Source organism: Leptonotus elevatus, chromosome 20 (assembly GCF_054856555.1).
Source record: "Leptonotus elevatus isolate MCC_2025b chromosome 20, RoL_Lele_1.0, whole genome shotgun sequence".
NCBI lineage: Eukaryota > Metazoa > Chordata > Actinopteri > Syngnathiformes > Syngnathidae > Leptonotus > Leptonotus elevatus.
Window position 1 is genome coordinate 11,034,118 of NC_141258.1, and position 22,909 is coordinate 11,057,026.

A 22,909-nucleotide genomic window follows, 5' to 3' on the forward strand; every position below is an offset into this window, starting at 1 on the left:
GACCGCACACTCCCTGCATGGAGCCGCCATGATTACACATTAACCTTTGCACTCCTGACATACTGGGACAGACAGGTGCCATCAGTTTTAGCTTCTGTCTGTGTGTACGTGCAACCTGCAGTGATCCAGACCAAAGTCAGCATTCTCTTGTGCGCAAACGGTAAAACCAAAAGCGGAAATTCAAAAGTGGTGTGATTTGATGATTTTTCTGGAAAGAGGAACCTTAAAATTCCAACGAAAAGCAAAGTTCAAACCATTCTCATATACGATATTATATAGGATTTTCATAATCAAATTAATACTAAAAAGTTCAAATGTGTATGTACAGTATGCAACAATTTTGATACATAAAATAACTCGTTTTCCTGTTTTTGTGTCATTTGTCATTCATTCACTGTCATTGATGGCTATAAACATAAAAAAACACATTTTAACTATTTCTATTAGTTACAATTTTTTTCCACTTTTGTTAAGAGTATGAAAACCTAGAAAAAGTTGTTATTGTACATTTAGAACAGATATAAAATTTGTAATTAATCGTGAGTTAACTAGTGAAGTCATGCGATTAATTACCATTAAAAATTGTAATCGCCTGATGCCCCTAATTTTTTAATAATCTTTTCTTTTTTTTAAATAATAAAAAAAGATTAATTGTTTTATTTATAAATAATAATTTATTTATTTTTAATCGTAATTAATTGCATGACTTCACTAGTCCAATTTTTTTTTATAGGTTTTTATACTCAAAACAAACAAAAGTGGGGGGAAAATGTTAAACTAATAAAAATAATTTAAATGAATTTTTGACATCTGTAGCCTTCAATTGCAGTGAATGAGTTAAAATAATCAAAACTAATTGACCAATTTATACTTATTAATATTTATTTAATTATTTATTTTTCTTGGGACTAATGGGGAGCGATTGTGAGGAATGATAAAGAAATGAGTATACACTCATCAGTCACTACTAGCGACCGCAGATATGCATTTTTTGAAGCCGATACCGATTTTTGCCACACACCCCAAAATAATTAGTTCCCACATCATTCGTGTGTGAATATTTGTTATTTGAAGGAAAAACACTCCTGAAGTCGATGCTAACTTCCGGTTAGCATTTGAATGGGATCCTCCCTTCGCTTTTAGCATTAGCGCTAGGCTAGCAATGTTTTAAAAACAAAGCATGTTTTGCATTTAAATATACAGTGGAATGTTTTGGCAGATGCGTGAAGGGCAATAATCGGCCGAATATAATCGGTCGGGCCCTAGTCACTACATTAGGCGCACCTACACAATAATCTGCAACATTAGAGAGCTACTAAAAAGTTGACAATCCTGAAGCATCAAACCCAGAAATGATCCATTAGTGATGTTTCTGACATTGAGGCTGCTAATTGGCACCCTAGCAAAACACACTATTTGCGTTTCAGGATAGATCACAAATTATTGGCAACTTCAAGCATACGTGAGGTGCAACACGACAGCACATCCATATGGATGGCACGCCGGAGGGGGTGCAGGAAAGTCCCAATCGACCCGGGCCTCCTCCAACCTGGCAGTATGTCAATTTCTCGCAGTCCCTAAATAGAGGCGACATCATTTATCCTTCTGTAGTTAGCACCCACTCTGTCATATTGATCAGATGCAATGTTGGAAAAACAATGACACTTTGTTGGTCTAGAAGGAACTTTCTTGACTTTTATTCTTGCCGGACACAGCAGACCAATTAAATACTAGTGTTATACTTTTTGGTCCCTTTTTAAACAGAAGTATATTTTCAATTTAGCATTTGTTTGGTTATTCAGACTCAAGCCAGCTTGAGAAAATTCAGTTAAGGTCTTTATTTAATCTAAGTTTGGCAGCTAGCATTAGCTAACGACTGCTAATGTGCAACTTATGTCTCCACTTTGGGCAGGAGAGAAGAAGTTGTGTTGACATTTTGTAAGCTGGCCAGTGGAAATCATTTTGTGAGGTTTTTCTTTACATTGCATCTAAAACAGGTTAAAAAAAAAAACTCACTCAGTGACAGTTTGGAGAAACAATGAAAAGTAGCATTTACGCACACGTTGCTGGATACAAATCAATAAATAAATGCTGATACAACCCTGATTGTGGCTTGTTAGGACATGTCCAACATGCACCTGAGTGCAACATACTTGTGTAACTGTTTCTTGTTTCCGTTTTAAAAACAAAGTTGTGCTCTCTAACGTACTATTTTGTATCCTTACTACTTGACTTGGTGTAGCTCTTGTATTCCTATTTTTTGAACAGCAACATGTCAAAATATGATCAGACACATGTACAGTGGAAATTTAATGCTGACTGACATTAACTCATTCACTGCCATTGACAGCTATAGACGTCAAAATTAATTTGAACTATTTCTTATTAATTTAACAAATGTTTCCATTTTTGTTAACAAAAGTATGAAAACCTAGTTTTTTTGTACATTTAGAACAGATATAAAAAAAATTGGATTAATCGTGAGTTAATTAGTGAAGTCATGCGATTAATTACGATTACAAATTTGAATTGCCTGTTGCCCCTAATTTTTAATAATCTTTTCTTTTTCTTTTTTAAATATTTAGTATTTATTTTTAATAATCTTTTTTTTTTAATAAGAAAAGATTATTAAAAATTAGGGGCGTCAAACAATTAAACATTGTAATCTTTACTAGTCACGATTAATCACAGATTTTATATCTGTTCTAATACAATTTTAAAAGATCTAGGTTGTCATACTCTTGTTAACAAAAGTGGGAAAAAATTTAAAACTAATAGAAATAGCTAAAATTAATTTTTGACATCTATAGTCGTCAATGGCAGTGAATGAGTTAAATGAGAACTTCCCCCCCCCCCCCTTCCCCCTCACCTCTAACCACACAAACACATACTGTAAACACACCTGCAACCGTAAGCAACATCCTCTGTGCTGTACATCAGTCCACCTGTGTCAGGTATGCTGTCTGTGGGAAAGCAGACAGCTGTACAAAGCTCAGCACTTGTGCTCTGTAATCCTCCCCAAATTCCCTTTGACGGCCAGCGGCGGCTGCTTCAAATACAACGTCCGTCATTATCGGGCCCTTGAACGTCACGCACTGTACAAAGCAAGCAAATGACGTGTAGTTTATTATTATTATTTGAGAAATGTCAAGCGGAGTGCGTGTTCGTGGGACATACTTTCAGTGCGACACTGGAAAAACTCACTGATGAAACTATTTGCTGTTTTTGTCCTCAGGCCACGGCAATACAAGTTTCATCATGTAGCATCTTGCTGTTGAGGAATAAGGTTCTTAACTCACTTAAGCATTTAGTAGAAGAATTTGGTAGTGCTTTGCCGCCATCTTGCGGTATCTTGTTGTCAAGGAACTATGTTGAAGTGAGCTGAGTAGTTTAATTTAGAAAAAAGTAGTGCTTTGCAGCCATCTTCTGACAACTTGGTGTCATGGAGCTTCTGTATTTTGAAGGTTAAGGTGCTCCGTTTAGACACAAAAATAGTGCTTTGGTGTCATTTTGTGGCTAAGTGAAAGTAGTGTTTTGACACCAGCTTGTAGCATCTATTTGCATTTATAAACATGGCAGGGCTTCGTGCCTGCCTATCCATGCAAATAGGGATGTTGAATACAAATTCTTTTAAGACCAATACTAGTAGTAGTCACCGATACCAACACCAAGTACCGATACTACTACTTTTGATATGTAAAATTTCCCTCCAAAAAACAATCACGATATAGCATTTTTCCTTAACATTGCATGAAATGAATGGCAATTAATTTTAAGTTTCTGATTATAAAACAGCCATAAGGCGAGTACCAATACTACCTTGAAATAAGGCCCGACATGGACCTGATACCAATACCTGGTATTGGTACGCGATATGCTGAGGTTACACTAGTGATGGACCGATATGTTTTTTTTATGGCTGATGCCGATACCGATTATTAGTAGTCATGGAGTCTGATAACTGATATTTCAAGCCGATATTCATTTGCAGTAACAGAGAAAATATTGGCGTCAAAATTTTAAAACTTACCTTTGTTGAAATTACATTAAGCATCTTTGTTAAGATGGCTTATCAAATTTTCAACACGTTGAAGGTTTTTCTTTAAATTTTAAACATAAAAATAGACAGCGATGTTTAAAAAAATATAACGTGTGTTAAGATAGATTGAAAGAAAGCAAGTAAATAGCTTTTCAAAATTTCAATATGATTTTTTATTTTATTGTATTTTTTTTATTTTAAATAAAAAGTGTAGGGAGTTCCCAGTGCGGGCATCATCTTTTATAAAGTGGAAATTTAAAAATTAGTAAATGAAAAGTTACGTGCATCTCACTCAGTGACAAATGCATGCTAGTAGCTAATTTGAGATTTTCGTCAGGGTTCGTAAAAGGTTTCAAAAGATCTTTGCAGATAGTGAAAAATTGTCTGAACACGTTCAAAATTTCTTTGCAACAAGTAAAAACTGTCTGTGAACATCTTACAAACCCTGACGTTCGCAAGCATTCACCGCTCAATGAGATACCAGCTTCAGATTCGTAAAAAGATCGATGCCGATATTTGTCAAAATGCCAAATATCGGCACCGATAATCGGTTTGGCCGATAATCTGTCTATCCCTACTTTACACATAATAATCTTGGTGAAAATGTATGTAATCTAGGGATCCTAAACACAACTCCCAAAATGCTCTTAGTTGCACTGGCATAGGCTATTGCGATGGCATATTAGGGCCACATATAAATATATATTTTTTTAGAGGGCAGGGGCAATATTCCGAGACGATGGAGACTGATTTATTCTTAAATTTAAACTTCACTCGTCATTCACCGCAGCTTCACACTTCCTGATCCCCTATCAGCTGACTAACACTATCCAATCAGATGCTAGCATACCATGCGTAAATGCAAGTGAATGACGGAGAGCATCAGATTCGACACATCAACTTAGATACCTAATACCAAAATGTATGAATGTGTAAATAATAATACTGGAAAACATACATGTACAAGTAAATATGCATTTTAACAAAATAACTTAAATGCTTGATAGCATAGCAAAGCAAAGGCGTCTTTGTCGCTAGCCTGTGGCCGTACACAACGGTTGAAAGAGCGAATGCTTAACATGATATGGTTCATCTATGATAAAGCATTTACTATCTCCTTATTTGGAAACCGACCGAAAAGTGTTGGCAGAGTAGTACGCTACGTGTATTTCTCGTAATTTTTTGAGGTTTTTTTCTTTATAAAGTGGCATATTTGCACGTTTTTTTCTCGGAATATTGCCTCCGCCCTCTAAAAAAAACATCTATTTATACGTGGCCCTAATACGCTGTCGTAGGCTATAGCGTAACCCTGACAGCAAAAAAAATAAAAATAATTGTTACTTAATTACTTTTTCCATTTCCGGTACTCTTGTAATGGCAGAGGGCCAAAACAGGTAGAAACGGGGTTAAAAAGTAAACATGGCAAAGTTGAAGCGGTCACTGAGGATACAATAAAACAGATGTTCTACTGAAGTGCCGCTCTTCAAATGGCCTGTTAGCTCACCTGCATGGAATGCACACATGCGCACACACAGTACTGTACCCTTGTCACCCGCGCTTGTCACCACGCTCCCCATACCATTATTATTAAAGGTCACCCAAGTCATTAGATGAACTGAAATGATCTTCAGATTCACACTTTTTCAATTTAACATCTTTAACATCTCAGTCAATAATAAGCATACACAGGTGGTGTGTATCTACGTCATTTGGCCTTGGCGTAGGTCATATTCTTTGTAACATCAAATTGCTTTTGCCGGAGCATAATTGGCCTTGAGGACAAAATAACAACAACACTTTTCTGTGGTATGTAACCAACGCAACCGCATTTCACACCCGGGATGTCATCAGCAAAACAAACCTCTTAAGGTGGTAATTTCAAAACAATATAAACACAACGGACGTATGCAGCCGCAGATTGTGTCAAGAGGAGCCATATGCTGCGTGAAGGCCAGCTGCAAGGCCACACAACTCTCCGCCGTAACTGCAGGGCAGAGTTCTGTGGTGAGCCGGGTAAGTATAGGGCACGTCGACGCCGCGCATTACCGCATGGGTGTGGCTTAAGAGCTCGCAACTAGAAACCTCTTTTGACTGAAAGAAAAGAGTGCCGTGCGTGCCTGCACAGGACTGTCAAAGTATTCTGTGGCAAAACTGTTTACCAAAGTCATAACACAGGGGAGGGGGAAGGTGAAAAGCAGCATCCGTGCTTATCCATCACTGGCGCATTTTTTGCATTTTTTAGTTTAATGATGGGGTGCAATAAAATCTCCAATTCCATTCAAAAGAGCTTTGTCCACAAAAACACATTTGCAAGCTGTTAAGTGTCTGTCAAAGCAACAGGTGTCGTGCAACCCCTGACCACAAGTCCGTTTTAGTGAATCGGGAGCATTTGATGAAATGGAAACATAAACAGAAGGGGATAAAAGGGGATTTTAATTTATTTTTATTTACGTATATTTCCGGGTTGTTTTGGAGAAAAAGCAACAACTTCAGATAAGCCCCGCTTAGAGACCACAGCTGAAGGGGACCCCTAGTGGCTGCTGACATTAACTCATATCAATGATAAAACAATGACGCTGAAAATTCTACAATGACTTTTTGATCTGTGTTGAAGGAATGCTGACTGCACACTTTCAGTGTATCAGGATCCAGAATAACATCACGGAGCAGCAGTAGGGCGAGTGAAGAAATGACAGCAGGTAGGCTTGGTAGACACAACTAAACACATTTTATCTCCTCACATCTGACATGTTTGTTGCGATGTCCTCAAAATATGTGTACCGGAAGAAAGATATAGAAGTACAAGACCAGAGTCAACATGCTAAATGGTCACAATCAGATTGTGGGTGGCTACCACTTCTCAAGCTGTAGTCCGAGTCCACAGCCTCTTGCTAGGCTAAGCTAACATTTTGATGGTGGCCATTCCCCTAAATTTGTATGCTAAACTAAGATGAGCTCAGACTAACAGCGTGCGTGCGTGTACAACGCATATGGTCTAAAATGGAGACGGCCTCCACATCTATAGTCTTTAAGCTAAGCCTACGCTAGGCTAACCCTCTCTGCTGTGCTGTGCTAAACTGACACTCTCTGCTATGCTAATGGCAGTCACTGGGGTTCAATCTCGTTTCAACTTCGACACTCTCCATCGCGTCATCTCATAGGTTGAGATAGAGCCTATCACAAGCGGGGATGTCGGGGACCGTGTGTAACGCTTCATATGATTGGCCGAGCCAGGAACATTGACAGCAGCTTTGCGCTTCTCTTTTCAATCGTTGTCTTGCACGTAAAACAAAATTAACGAGTAACGACCCTCAGTTTTGAAAATGTAGCGAGTAAAAAGTACATATACTGTTTTTAAAATGTAACGGATAAAAGTAAAATGTATTAAAAAAAAAAACTACTCTGAATTACAAAGTTTAAAAAAAAAAACTACTCAAGGACAGTAACGAAGTATTTCTACTTCCTTATTTCCCATCTCTGGTCATTAAAGATGTTGATCTCTTGTACATGCACAATAGTACTCATAAGTTTACCGTATGTAAATGTTATAGATTTTTTGTTGTTGTAGATTTTATATTTATGCTCAAATTAGATAAGCTGGCCTAGTAGCCTACTAATAGGTACTGCAGATGACCATGACTGGCTCCTGTGCAGGACCTCCTGCATTTTTGCTAAATAGACAAACATGTCTACATTGAATTAATAAGACCACCCTGTTCTGTCATGTATGGAGCCACTCCATACTATATGACTTCTCTATGCTGGACTTGCAGTATATGGTATATGTGTGGCTTTCCCTCTCTGGCCTTCCATTTTCCCCTGCGCCAAATCCGAACCTTTCAACAAGAATCTTGGACGACACGCTACAGTTACTATGCGATTTACTGAGCCCAGTATAACCAGGCGACTCCATGATCTACAGTCATGATGTCATTCACGCAATAAAGACTGCTCTATAATCATTATAGTCCATTCTCGCTGCTACGAAATCCTGCAGAGGAGCATGATATATCAGAAGCTAGGCAAAGCCGTAAATATAAAGAGTAGACGGAGCCCAAGGCCAAAATAAAGACTGATGCTAGCAGTATAATTTTCTTAAAGTTAGATGCAAAGCAGGCTCGGCGACGCCGCTCTCCATTACTGGACTACTTAAGATGCAGAGATCAATGAGACCTTACAAAAACATCATTACATCTGAAGGAAGAACAGGTAGCCTAAACAAACACGCCCAACCTCGTCGAACCTGCTGAAACACACACGCGGGCTGTCATGGCATATCACAGTTTCACGTCTGTCGCAGCCGAAAAGCTCCTGATTAAATAGTTTTGTGGAGTGTGTCGCTGCGTCGCAATGAGCTCAGCGGCTTTGAAGCAAGTCGCTGAGGTTGGCTCTTATCGTGTCTCGGGACTGAAGATAACGCGGTAAGACAGCGCTGCGGGATCGTGTTTACGAACAGTCACCATGAGCGCTGTCGGGAGGCATCCATGTTGACTCAAGTTACACAGAGAGGATTGGGCAGATGTTGCCGCAACCATGGATGGGGCTTCGACCTAAAGCTGCCAGATTAGCTGCTTTAAAGCGTGTGCTGTAAACTGTATGTCAAGTCATGTTTCGTATTCTTGTTAAGTGGATGTCATGTGATAGTGCCAGCCCAGCCGGATGACAAAAATAGCCCTAAAACTTCACATGCTCTGTTTTTAATATTAATTAAAACACTCCTATTATGTCAAATTGACCCAAAAAATCTAGAATTGATACAGAAATTCTAAAAAAAATTAATGGATTAAACTTAGCCTGCTGGCCTCTGTTTTTCATTTTATAATATATTTTATATAAATGCTTAATTTGATTTTTTTTTTTTTTTTTTTAATTATTAAGCAGAGCGGGTCACATTGACCCATGAACACTGTTGTTAAGAAATTAGCACAGCAGGAGGTTTAAAAAAAAGTTTAGAAATGCCTAGACAATCAGATGTCTTTTGCCCCTCCTGTTATGTTGCGGGTCAAATTGACCCGGAAAATGTAGAATTGATCCAGAAATTCTAAAAAATAAATGGATTAAACTTAGTCTGCTGGCCTCTGTTTTTCATTTTCATTTTAGAATATCAATTATATATGTAGGCTATATATTTGCATTTTAATGATTAAACTGAGCGGGTCACATTGACCCATGAACACTGTTGGAAAGAAAGGAACACAACAGGAGATTTCTTCTTCTTTTTTTTTTTAAAGGTTTGGAAATGCCTATAGATGTCACTAGATGGTGGTAGATCACTACTTTTGTCCCTCCTGTTATGTTGTAGGTCAAATTGACCTGTATATTAAAAAATATATATTGCTTAATGTGATTTATTTTTAAATGATTAAACAGAGCAGGTCACATTGACCCATGAACACTGTTGTAAAGAAAGGAACACAACAGGAGATTAAAAAAAGAAAAAGAAAAAAGTTTAGAAATGCCTATAGGTGTCACTAGATGGTGGTAGATCACTACTTTTGTCTTTTGTTCCTCCTGTTATGTTGCGGGTCAAATTGACCCGTAAAATCTAGAACTGACCCAGAAAATCTTAAATAAGTGGATTAAACTTTGTCTGCTGGCCTCTGTTTTTCCATTTTCATTATAATATTAGAAAAAAAATATGTATTGCTTATTGTGGTTTGTTTTAAAATGATTAATTTTAAACAGAGCGGGTCATATTGACCCATGTACACTGTTGTTAAGAAATTAACACAACAGTTAAAAAACGCCTAGACATGTCACTAGATGTTGGTAGAGCACTGCTTTTGACTTTTGTCCCTCCATGTTATGGGTCAAATTGACCCGTAAACTCCAGAATTACCACAGAAATTCTAAAAAACAAAAAGATTAAATTTAGTCTGCTGGCCTCGGATTTTAATTTTGTTTTTTTATATTAAAAATTGTATTGTGTTATGTAATATTTTTAAGGATTAAGCAGAGCGGTTCACATTGACCCATGGACACTACAGTCGGAAGTACTTTTCTATTGAGTGAAATAAATGGTGTCTTCAGGGAATTTCCAAGTGCAAGTTACACCCCACATGTCTATGGTAAGCTATTTATAGTCAGAGCCATTGTGAACTAGGGACGCCAAAAAGCAATACGTCCGAAGCTCCTTGTTGCTTTTGAAGTCAAATCCTGTGAAAGGTGTCGATACTTTGCTGTCTGTGCAGCTTGCTCGCAGACGTATCGAGCGGCAGCTCAATGCTCTGCAACTGCGTGTGTGTGCGCGTGTGTGTGTGAGAGATGTATGGCGACCCATTGGGGGTCCACTGTGCAGCACACTGGGGTGCTAAAGCCCGCAGGCCCAACATGCCAGGCCTGTAAGATGGATGGTTGAGCTTTGCTCCGTGTCCAGAGGATTTAGCCCTAATTTAGCCCAGATGCTAAGTGACGCTCGTCATGCTGGCTGCGTAGCTGCCTGCGGGTTGTGAACAGTTAGGTTTGAACTTTTTTGACCACTTATTTGTCACCCACGGGAAGGATGAATGATGTAACTTATGCACTTTTCAGACAACTTCTCCATTGTTCTTAAAGCAAGCTCTAGTAATATAAATCCAAGCAGACGTTTGATTGTTTTGCTGCCAGTTGTGCTTTAGTGAAAACATGTCAAATGGATTACCGAAACTATTTTATTGGCCTGTTTATCATTTATTTAATGAGGATAAGCGGGACAGAAAATGGATGGATGTTTCATGTGTACTTGAGCACATCAATCCGGCCACATTTCTCGTTAATCTCTTGTAACCCAATTTATATAGGCATATTCGTGGTTCGGAACTTTCGTTTATTTTTATTTTTATTATTTTTATTTATTTTTATTTTGCCTGAAAAGTGAAATCTGCCAATCAGGAATGTCTGCCTGTCTGTCTATCTATCTATTGCTAGCTAGCTAGTTTATCTATTTTATCCAGCTAGTTTATCTATCTATCTATCTATCACACAAATACACTCACACATATGTTTAAAGAAGTCACCAGCACCCTTGCTATTTCACCACTAAATTACATAAGCCGTCTCCGTCTGGAAACAAGTCCGGGCCTGGTAACTGGTTCATTCTGGGACATGCAGGAAGTCGCACTTTGTTACGAAATGTGGATCAAATTAAACCACAGCTGGATTATTAAGATTTACATAATCAAATGATTTTCCTTCTTAGGTTGAAGTGAATTGATGAGGGACACATCGGGTAGGCCTACACCATTCACACGTTACAACCGAACCAGATTTAGTCTCAGACTCGTCAAATGTTTTTGGTCTGTTGGACAGGAAACCGCAAGAATGCTTTTCCATTTAAACAATTGTGTGGCGCACAGAGCTTCACTGTCTCAAAACAAAATGTGTTTTGGCACCACAATCTTGCCTAAAGCGTTAATGATGTAACTCATAACACCTGCTTTTAGCATGGAGGCAGTGACTAATTAGATAATTTGAAGTAATCATCTTGCCTGATCTGGCGTTTACACAGTGCAGGTTGCAAATGCTGAAGGTGGAAAGTTTTTGAACTATTTTTGTGGGTAAAATAAATCTTTATTTACTCCCATTTTGTTGTTAATTATATTCATTTCTTTGCGAATAGCGCATGTGTTTTTTTTTAAATAATTGTTTGTCATTGGTGGGAGTTGACATTATAATTATTGGGGGTTCCACAACTATTGTCTAACCTATAAGAGTAAAGGTGGGGTTTCTATTATTTGAATAATTTGTTTTGCTGGTTGTATAAGCAAATCAAACATAAAACTGTCTTTTGAAACCATCTTTTGGCAGTGACATGGTAAGTGGTTGTGAATTTCTTTTCAGTTAATGTATTATAAATACTGTACTGCCATAACCCAACCATGTGAAACTACAATAACCCACGACTGGACTCACCGAGCTCCACCAGAGGCTGTAATTCATCGGAATACCTTGGCCTGCTGGCTGTAATGTACACTCTCATTGAAGTTCTTGTTCGTGCGAGTGCAGTGCCCGTTTTCAGTAATTGTGCAATTGGAGCTTTAAACAAGACAGTTGTGACTGCGAGAGAAAGCGTGACACCAGCAAATATATCAACACAACTTCAAAGTTGCAGCTCTTATGCGCCATATCCAAGAATACAGCCATGTGTTGTCTGCCAAACACTCTTCTATGACTGCATGCGTGTTGCCTGCCTAATGACAGCCTTTCCTCTCTAACCAGGCGGCCCGGCGACTCCTCAAAACCTCAGTGCCATTGCCAAGCCACCACCGCAAGGAATGCGGCCTGCAGCTGAGCCAGAAAGCGCCACTCATGCGACCCACGTTCACATTCAATCACACAAACATGGATGGCAGATGAAGTGTGTAAGTAGTGTTTCATACAAGGACTGAGTTTAGAATCACACTCTCCACTTGCTTGGAGACTGCGCCGTATTGGTTAGCTTAAAGCTAGTGACGGTGATGTAAAAGGAGGATAGCATCCTCTAGAGGACAACTGGAAAACAGCACTCTAATGACAAATTCATTTAACAGTAGTTTATTATAAAGTGTCCTGTATTCCATATGAGCATCTATATAGTACTTTTATATTTTGTTTTTAAGCTGAAGAGAAAAACGGATGCAGAATTTACAAGCTAACTCCAACTAAATACAGTGCATAGATCATGTGGCTACTTGTGAGCAATTATCATTCTGTCCTGTGCAACATCAACTTTTGTTGTCCTTCAGGCTTAATTAAGTGGTGTAGAATTTGTTTCGCTGAATTTGAGAGTCTTTTTTATTTTATTTTATTTTTTTAAATATGAGGTATTTAAGTAATTTGTGTTTTATCCATGTTGTGTGTCACTGGCTTGTTTGAGATACTTCAGCAGACAGGATGTCCTTCTTGGGACTTTCTCCTGGCCGCATCACACGCTCATACTGGACAGGTACAACAGTCAGAAAACTCGCTCTTTATTGCTTGTCCTTGCCTGGGTAGAAGAGGGGGGGGGGGGGGTTGACTTGACACCCTGGACTGGTTGCCAGTCACAGTAATTTATAGTAATTTATAAAATTATTTGAAGTTAAAAAGATGTACAGCTAAAAGGAGTGTAAAACATTGAATCAGATATGTTTTGAAGTAACTTTCTGCCACTAGGTGGCATTGGTGTTTCATGTTGAATGTGGGTGACACAAAATTTGTACATGCACAATAGTACTCATAATTCAAATTAAGTGAAAATTAATTGAAAAATAAAGGAACTTGTGGACTCCTGTCCATTTTGTTCATCATATATTACAACTTCTCCACAAATATATATTAAAAAAATAATGATTCTTCTACTTTTCAATGACCCACGGAAACACCTGTATTTGAATGGCAGCTCTGTGCTTTTCTCACCTTTGTTCGGGACAAATTTGAGCGAGTGGCTGAATATTCAAAATCGCGACATCCCCTCCTCCGGGCCGTCGTTTACAAACTCGTGACCCAGCCCGTTGCCGCACTTGCCACACAGAACCTACAAACAACACACACTTGATGATACGTATTACAAACCCAGGCAGGTGAAACCTTTACTGACCTTGAAAGCTGTGAGGCTCTCCATCAATTTGGTCACGCTGTCCTCTCTGATGGTCTCGGTGAAAGCGGGCCACGGAGATGAGTGGGCGAACTTGGACCGACTTGAGAACAGTGGATGGCTACAGTTGGAGCACACATACATACCTGTAGAAAACATGACATTTGAGAAGAAAAAAAATAGTATGCTAACAATTAGTACCCACATCAAATACAATAGCCTATATAATTTTTTTTTATTACATTAATGACAGTAATCTAGTATTAATTTCTCTTTATTTACAAAATGAGCCTAAAATTATGAATCGCCAATGTTGGCCTGCATCTACAGTAATCCACATTCCACACTGAAAGCAGGTTAAACACATCTCAGTTCATCATATAACACTGCAGGCTCACCTGATTTAAAATGATCCTTGTAGGTCTCCCCGCCCAAAAATCGACAGAAAGACATGCTGTTGGTGTGCTCCGGATAAAAATGGATTAAAAAACAATACGAGGAAGCGTCTGGCTGCGTAGAATAGACATTTAAACGGCAGCTTCCGGTTTTGGGGGATTAAACGGGAAACTCCTCCTCCTGCATTTAGCTTTGTGTGCGCTAGGTGGCAGTGTTTGACAAAGTGTGACTACAAAATTTGCTAATGATTCAGTTTGGATTGTCTCTATTCATAGGGTAGAGTTGCACGAATTGGTTATCTTGTTGAGCATAATTTCAGCTCTTACTATTTATTACTATTGTGCATTTTAAGCATTAATAGGCCTATTTATCCGAGTCTGAACATTATTATTATTATTTTACAAAGGCAAAAGGATTGGCTCTAATTAGACTGCAGGTGTACCTGGTATTGTGGTTGATATGCTTTACAAATTGTGGACACCATTTCTATGTGTGTGAAAAAAACACATGCAACATTCATCCATTTTGTATAGCACCTGCCATCAATAGTAAACTGGATCTTAACTCATTCACTGCCATTGACGGCTTTAGACGTCAAAAATTCATTTGAACAATTTTTATTAGTTTAAAATGTTTTCCACTTTTGTTAACAAGAGTATGAAAACCTAGAATTTTTTTATTGTACATTTAGAACAGATATACAATTTGTGATTAATCATGAGTTAACTATTGAAGTTATGCGATTAATTACAATTACAAATTTTGATCGCCTGACCACCTAATTTTTAATCATCTTTTCTTTTCTTTTTCTTTTTTATTAGGACGTCAGGCGATTACATTTTTAATTGTAATTAATCACATGACTTCAATAGTTAAGTCACGATTAATCACACATTTTATATTTGGTCTAAATGTACAATATATTTTTCCTAGGTTTTCATACTCTTGTTAACAAAAGTGGAAAAAAAATGTTAAACTAATAGAAATAGTTCAAATGAATTTTTGACGTCTCATGCCGTCAATAGCAGTGAATGAGTTAAACGAGCTGACTTCAGGTGAAATTTTTGTAGCTACTTCCAAAATCTTTACTTGCCCCCCCACCCCCCAAAAAAAAACTTGATTTGCTAAATAAATGAATAAATCCAGTAAACGGATGATTGGATAGCATTTAGCATATGGGACTGCCATCAAAGTTAAAACAAATTACACACCTCGCAAACTCAAGATGTGAAAAAATATTCAGCAAGAGATGCTAATTTCTTTTAATAGGCAACAGATGTGATCCGGGGCACAATGCAATGATTCAATGGATTAAAAATGACAGTCGATGCGTTTGTGTCGTTTCCGAATGACGCTCACATTGGCCCTTCACCATCATGAATGTTGACAATCAACAATCCCAGGTCAGTTCACATCCTCCTGGGAAATCAGAAAATTCCTCGATGTCTCCTGGTTATTCAAGATTTTTCAGTTCTCACTCGTACTTGCAGAAGTGCTTGAGTGCCTCTGGTAGCTCCAGCCAATCAATGGCCATTCTGTGAACAATATGCTTCTGGATGGACTTCCTGCATAGTGTCTGCAAGGAAGAAACTGAAAACGGAGAATTTGAGAAAGTAGCAATAACAGAGGATTAAGCAAGAACATCTTAGGTCCCATGCCAGGTTGATACTCACATCCATACTCCACCTGCACAATCCTGACACACTTAGTAGCAGCAAATACATCCACGACAGCATAAAGAGGCTCGATGGTAGGGATGCCTTTGGCGGAAGCGCCCATGTCCTCCCCATTGATGACGATGTGCATGTCACCTCGATCGCGGCCTTTGGGCACATACAGAACTCCTATCCGGCTGCGTCTGGCAGTCGGCGGCAAAGTGTTGCTTTTGTACAAATCATCCAGAATGTGACTGAAGCGTCCAGGTCGGCTGCGGCCAACCAGCTTGTCTCTCGGGATCCGAACGTTCTCGATGTGCAAATGCGAGTCTGTGAAAAAAGTCTTTGGTTTGCTGCTGGTGTCCCCCTGATTGTCAGCCTCCCCTCGCCCGAGTCTGTGACCCCCGGCGAGTTCCGCTCTCGGTTCTCGGCCGCCTTCTCCCGCGACGACCTCCTCCGTCACCTTGTTGTGGTTTCGAGTGATGGCGAACACCCAGCTGTCGCCCAGGTCCGTCAGATCCGGGATGGAGTACTCAGGAACCACCTCCAAGTGTCTGGGGTCCCTGGCGGTCAGGCCGATCCGGAGGTGGCCGCACCAGCCCAGCTCCTTTTCCTCAATCTCGATGAGGAAAATCTCCCCGGGTTCTAATGGTTGTTTGCTAAAGCACACTCCGTTTGCAAAGCTCTCCACCCGTGTGGCCTGGGTGGCTGAGTCGTCCATTTGCACATTGGTCCCATGGACAGGGTGGAATTCCACAAAGTGGTCCGGGAACGCTTCCATCAACGCTGGCTACTAGCGCTGGTGCAAATAAACAGACTTGTAGTGACTTGTGGTCATTTTGGAGACAAATTTCAGCAATAGGAACAGCAACACTAGCCTCGCTATCACTCACTTAGGAAGCTTCTGGTAGGGCTATTTTTGAACAGTTGACAACAGATGGCAAGGTATGTATGTGTGTGTGTGTGCGTGTGTGTGTGTGTGTGTGTGTGTTGGTGTAACCAGAGGGCGGCCAACATGAACATGCCAGCTGCATTCGCTCACATAAGTCTTAAGCACCTCGGATATTTCATGCTCGTTCACTTAAGTGTTACTTTCATAATTACGTCGCCAACCAGAAGTAATCCGGTAATTATCAGCTCACCACATGCCATTGAGATGTTGAAGTTGTCTTTCCATTCGCTGCTCTAAATATAGACATGGGTTAGATTCTAAGGTAACAGAGCAATTAAAGTCACAAGTGACTAAGCAAGTCTATGGATATGTATTTATACTTAGAAAAGATGACTAATTAATCTTATTTTGGGAACTAGTGGATTCTTCATACATTATGAATGACATAAGGCTCTCATAATGACTCTCAAAGTGGGGTTTGTATACATAGTAGGGTCCGCCCCTCATGTTGGGGCAACTTTTCAGGGAGTCCGCTTTGCTTCTATTGTGTTTACACCGACTGTTCTTTTGATGAATGTCACCCCCAGCTTCCTCTAACGTTACTTGTGTAAGCAAGACGTATGCGGAAGATTTAGCTGAACATTCTTTGCAGCCGTACTAACGTTTGGTTAGTGGAATCGATTGAATTACAAACATTTGCCAATACTGCCCGACGACATGGCAACGTACGCTCTAAGTTGGAATGTCTCTCAAAACACGGACATTCTTGCGTCTTCTGTACTTTCGACTTTTATAGGTTGCTATGTGTATTTATCATTTGTGAATTCGAGCTGAAGAATCTCGGGTTATTTTTAAACCAAGTTAGCTAGTTTCCTACTAGCACTAGCATGTTACAACAAAAACAACATTGTTGATACATCACTTATTTTCGTACACTTTAACAATTTCAACTTTTGGGCTGCTAGGAAAGGAAAATAAGAGACCTTAATGAGGATATTTTTTGGGAGAGATCTCAAAATTAAACATCTTGACCACCAGCTCTATATTTAGCCAGAGCGAGCTATCGCTAGCGGCTCACATATATCACAATCGCATTATGGTAAAAGCATTTTTACCATCTTACAATGACACTTACCTTAATCAAAATTGTCAGAACACACTTTGGTAGACTTTGTCGGTTGGAAATCCTTTCGATGTATCTTTTCCGGACACTTTGTTGTTCCCACTCGACATTCCATGGACCACCGGCACACAATGTGGGGCAAATGACGGCATATGAATACTATCTAGAAGTTTCATTTCACATATTTGATCGCCCAATTTTACACCTGTGAACGGCACACGTGTGCACCATTGTGAAGCGTTTCGTGAAAATCCGGAATGAATGAACAAATTAACTTGTAGTAGTGCAGGGGTCAGCAACCTTTACTGTCAAAAGAGCCATTTTAGGCCAAATAAACAAAAAATCTTGAACATTTGAACATTGCGATGAACAAAACAGTCTGTTAGTCTAATGTACTGAGGGTCCAAGAGCTAATTACAGCTACATCATTCATTTCCTTTTACCTTTTGTCTTCTGTTTTGTTTTGTTTGTTTTTTGTTTTTTTGTATTTTTCATACTTCGTTTTTCATGTATTTTTAGACTTTTCTGTCTTTGTGTCAAATTTCTGATATTTTTGGGCAATTTTATGGATATATTACGGTCATTTTCTGCCTTTTTTTTGTACATTTTCATGTCTACTTTTTGAAAATTTTCTACCTTCTTTTGCATCAATTTCTGACATTTTTGGCAATTTTGTGGGCATTTTTAATTTTTATTTATTTTATTTTATTTATTATTTTTCTTTTTGGGATTTCTTCTTTTATTTTGGGATATTTTATGTTTACTTTGTTTCCACTGCCTTTTCCTAAATACATTTTTGGATTATTATTATTTTTTTGCAATTTGTGGATTTATGGTAATTTGTGGGATTTATTTTGTTTTTGGACGCTTTATACTTAATAATTTTTGTTAATCATTCTCTTTTCTGCTTAAAAAAATGCTTACCTTTTTGTACATTTTATGATAATTTTCGGGATTTCTTCTTTTGTTTTGGGACATTTTATATTTTGTTTATTAACATTCAGTTATTTGACATTTTTGTTTTGCAATTCCATGGACATTTAATGGTAATTTTCCACTTTTCCTTTTTTTCCCCCTTTTGGATATTTTATGATCACCTTTGGAACATTTTTAGGTAATTTTTAAAACCTTTTTCATCTACCTTTCACATTTCTTTTTCTAACAATTTAAACATTTTGACTCAGACATTTTTTAAATATTTAAAAAAAAAATTTTTTTTATCAAGCTCATTCATTCATTTAAATAAAAGTAAGAAAAAAAAAGAATATAAATATGTGGGGGGAAAATAAGGGAGCCACAGGACAGGGGCTAAAGAGCCACATGTGGCTCTGGAGTCCCAGGTTGCAGACCCCTTCTGTAATGATTTGCTGGCTCCCTCTAGTGGTACGTGAAAGAATAACTGTCTTTTTAACCGGGATTTAAAGCCTTTACACTTGGGGCTGATTTCACTTCACCTGGCCGCTTATTCCAATTGCATGCAGCATAACAGCTAAATGCTGCTTCACCATGTTTGCCTTGAAACTAGGACTCCACTAGTTGACTCAAGTCATTGAAAACCCTACGGGGTTTATCTTCGGTTAGCATTTCGGTAATGTATTCGGGATGGAAGAGCTAGATCCAAATCTAGATATCCAATCTGACCATGGATTGGTTGTGTCCTTCATCCATCTTGGAACATCTCCAATCAATGATGCATGGTTTTCCCCCTGCTCACCACTCAACCCCGTTCCTCATTCTGTCATTTCTAGGGCTTAACGGGTCTTTTCTTTATGTAGGCCAAGATGAAGGGCGGAACCCGAGAAATGGGCACTGCAAGTGGACGGACTAATGAAGACCGATAGAGGATCCAATACATGCGCATCAGATGGGTGAGTTTTTCTGAGTGCGTCTGTTGGGGCTGCCCTGCTCCAAAGCTGGATTATCATGCCGAGCGGCCACGCTTTTCATAATCAGTTGGTGAGCTGTGATTCTCGGCAACGCATGACACATCTGGATACAGGCAGTTGGCTTAAAGGGGAGGTGTGTGTGAGTGCATGAGAAAGAGACTGAGAGAGAGAGATGGTGGAGGAGAGTGCGTTCACTCCGACTCCTCCTTACTCCGCAGTCCTTGCACACACAAATTGAAGATGGACTTATCTGAAGACCATTGGGACCATCCCGTTTATCACATGAACAGACGGGTGAGTAAACTCCATGCAAGTTCCATCCGGTGTTTGTTTTGCAGATCATCTCTCAGCACAGCAAACAAGTGCAATATAATCCAGATTGTAAAGCCGAATGGTCGACGGTGTATTAGGATTTAATCATTTCATATTATTATCATTTGCGGCAACTTATGTCATGAGAGTTTTGGGTCAAGTACACGATGACATGTTAAACTGGAGGATTGGATCACGTTTTAAAGTTGTCACCAAGATGTTTTAATTCGAAATACTGTTTATATTGTATTTGTTTGTAGCTGATTACCATTGCCCAACAAATTAAACTGACCCTCCTCGCTTATATTTCCATCATCAAATCATTTTGTGACCTCTATTGCCCCGTGCAAACCTAAGAATGTGACTTTGGGTCGCAGAGATGAGCTAGCTTAGAAAACCACACTGCCAAATGTTGGTTTATCTATAAACCATGTCAGCGTGATTTGTCCGATTTCACAGTTAAACCCTGAATTAATGTTAATCTGAGATTGTAACTGTTAACGTCTGATGAGGTTAACCTAAACTTTACCTTACTAACTCAAATGGTCATTGCATATGAGTGAGGCAATGATGTGGTTTCAGCTTTGGGCCAAATGCTAAATAGAATACATTTGCAGTGACGTTTTTGGTATCATGTTCATTTGTATGCTAACTTTGACTCAATAATGACCAAATTGAGGCATGCTCTCATGATAGCTAGGACAATCTGACCACGTAGAACTCAGGGGCAGCAGATAAAATGAAAACGGCAAAGGCACCGGAATTGAACCATGTGGAACACCATACGAAAGTGGAGCAGTGTGGGACTCCAACCAAGGCTAACACAAAATGTTCTGTCAGTCAATTAGGATCGAAACCACTTAATAGCACTACCACTAATGCCCACCTGGTGCAAACGAGCCAACAAATGTCAATAAAACTGATGTGGTTGGTTTGGCATGCATGAGAACCTACACCAAAGAGGGGAGCCGTTGACCTCGGCCAGACAGGCAAGCACAGCCCCGCAGGGCCCCCCAGGCTGCGGCAGAGCCAGGTCACAGCCCCCGGGCCGCATGGGGGCCACTGGCCGGAGAGCCGACCCAGGAGCCCGGAGCGCCCACCCCAACACGGCCCGCGCCCAACACAGCAGAACGGGGCACGGCAGGGAAAAGTCCTGGTCGTCACGCCAGCGTACCTCGTGAAACCTAACCCTGTTGCTGAGTTCGCCAGCTCGCCGACTGGCGAACTCTACCCTTACACCGTGAATGTTGAGGCATGTTATAATGAATACAACTCTGGAATCCATGAAAGGTGAGATAGGCTTGCCTTTCATAGAGCCTTCGTCACAGGAAATGTGAACACTGACTTCTGGTCGACCCCCACCCGCCCCCGCGTCTCAACTCACCCATCCCGTGTGAAAATCTATGACGGAGGTCTAACGTCTGCATGTGTGACTCTCCGAGGTTTTATCTCTCCGCCGTGTATTTTGGGTGCTAGCAGATTAGTCACAATCCACCAGCTGCTGTGGAATTGGTTGAGATCGTGCCATACAGACCTGTAATATTGTTACATAAATCTGATCGGTCACAAGAAGGTTTTAACTCACATAAAGAGCAAGGCTATGAAAATAAAAGTCTAAGCTTGGCCTATTTGGCATTACTGATTAGAACTCTTGGTTGAATGACGATGATTGATTTCATTCTAGCGTGTTCTTCGCAGCTTGCACCTTTCCCCTCTGGGTTACATAACAAAGAGCTCGATTCTTAATCGCTGGTATATTGTCTTTTTTTTTTTTTTTTTACATAAAATGAAAATCAGTCCTCTGTGTATTGTTTAAACTACTCCTTTAAAGGGGAAGCCAACCTTAGACATTTCTTGAAAATAATATGTTATATGTGACCTCACTAGTCTAAATATGACATTACAATTGTGGAATAAGAGTTATGAAGAAAAATCCGGCCATTTTTGAAGATTACATCACAGTTGCTCAAGGCTCAGGCAATGACCAATCACAGCTCAACTGTTTTCTGAAGCTGAGCTGTGATTGGTTGTTACCTGAGACCTGAGCAACTGTGATGTCATTTTCATTTGACAAGAAGTGGCAAAATGGCCGCCTACTGATATTGATAAAAACTACTGGATTTTCCTGCTTAACTCATATTTCATTAACACAATATTAACCAGAATACTGTATTTAGACTAGTGGAACTACATAGAACATATTATTGTCATTGTTGAAATTTTTTTTTGACTTCACCTTTAAGACAAGCTTTATAGGAACAGTTTGGAGAATGGCCTTCTTCTTTTCTTTAAATCACAGCCTAGATGCAAAACAAATTCCATAAAGACATCATTGGATAATTTTAGCATGGAAGGACAAATCTAACCAGAGGTGGCAAATCCAGGTCCAGAAAGTAAAAACCCTGCCACAATTTGGCTTTAGCCACTGGTGCTAGCAAGCTAGCAGTTAAACGAGTATTATGGGAGCTAGCTAGCTAGCACTTTGGTCTAAAGCCAAACTGTGGCAGGGAGTTTAGTTTTAGCCCCTGGTGCGAGCTATTTATCTATCTATCTCCCTAGCAGGAAAATGAGCCTGCGAGCTAGCATCTGGGGCTAATGCTAAACTGTGGCAGGGTTTTTACTTTCTGGTCCTGGATTTGTCACTTCTGAATCTAGCCCATTAAACACCTTTAGAATGAGCTGTAACAAAGATTGAGAGCCAGATCGTCATGTCAGTGAATTTTTTTTTTCTTCTTCAAAGAAGGTGGTTTTCAAGAAATTTGATAGCAGGAAGACACAAAATTTTGTAGAAAGTCTGTTTTTGTTTCTGGTGTCTTTGTCCAAATAATGTATGCGTCTTTTGAACTCACGTACAGTATGCATGCGCAAGCTTTAGATCCAATCAAACCCCAAAAGATATAGCCAAGCTCTTATTTATTCAACATTTTGTCTTGAGAGCCTGTCTGGTCTATTTTTGCCTGTCTCCCAAACACACTCAGATGTAGAGCAACAGCTTTGGGAGAGGCGCTGACTTCACTCACTCGATTCAAGCGCACACAAATTCACACTCTAGAGCATGTGACGTTAACACACTA

General features: G+C 39.4%; 3 protein-coding genes across 8 annotated transcripts in view; 1 reads left to right on the forward strand and 2 right to left on the reverse strand.

The window, feature by feature from the left end:
* Positions 1–8,311: 8,311 nt before the first annotated feature.
* The window catches only part of tex2l (testis expressed 2, like), a 30,865-nt gene continuing 16,267 nt past the window's right edge, over positions 8,312–22,909 (forward strand). For 4 of the 6 annotated variants that reach the window (XR_015091661.1, XR_015091662.1, XM_086064250.1 and 1 more), the window contains exon 1: positions 19,517–19,817. The gene's annotated coding sequence lies outside the window, so the exon portion shown is untranslated. The other 2 variants (XM_086064251.1, XM_086064253.1) reach the window with 2 other exon arrangements.
* msrb1b (methionine sulfoxide reductase B1b) lies at positions 12,535–14,129 on the reverse strand. The gene is made up of 4 exons (XM_086064255.1): positions 13,970–14,129; positions 13,575–13,717; positions 13,394–13,511; positions 12,535–12,983 (listed from the first exon to the last, which is right to left on the reverse strand). The coding sequence occupies exons 1-4, from the start codon at positions 14,022–14,024 to the stop codon at positions 12,967–12,969; spliced, it is 333 nt and encodes a 110-aa protein (XP_085920381.1). The 5' UTR covers positions 14,025–14,129; the 3' UTR covers positions 12,535–12,966.
* On the reverse strand, positions 15,232–16,758 carry neurl2 (neuralized E3 ubiquitin protein ligase 2). Its single transcript, XM_086064761.1, has 2 exons — positions 15,641–16,758; positions 15,232–15,557 (listed from the first exon to the last, which is right to left on the reverse strand). The coding sequence occupies exons 1-2, from the start codon at positions 16,401–16,403 to the stop codon at positions 15,442–15,444; spliced, it is 879 nt and encodes a 292-aa protein (XP_085920887.1). The 5' UTR covers positions 16,404–16,758; the 3' UTR covers positions 15,232–15,441.

Coding starts and splice junctions, on each gene's coding strand:
- neurl2 (XM_086064761.1), bottom strand. CDS start 16,403: ATGGAAGCGTTCCCGGACCACTTTGTGGAATTCCACCCTGTCCATGGG. Junction 15,558..15,640: donor TGTGCAGGTGGAGTATGGAT/GTGAGTATCAAC, acceptor CTCCGTTTTCAG/TTTCTTCCTTGCAGACACTA.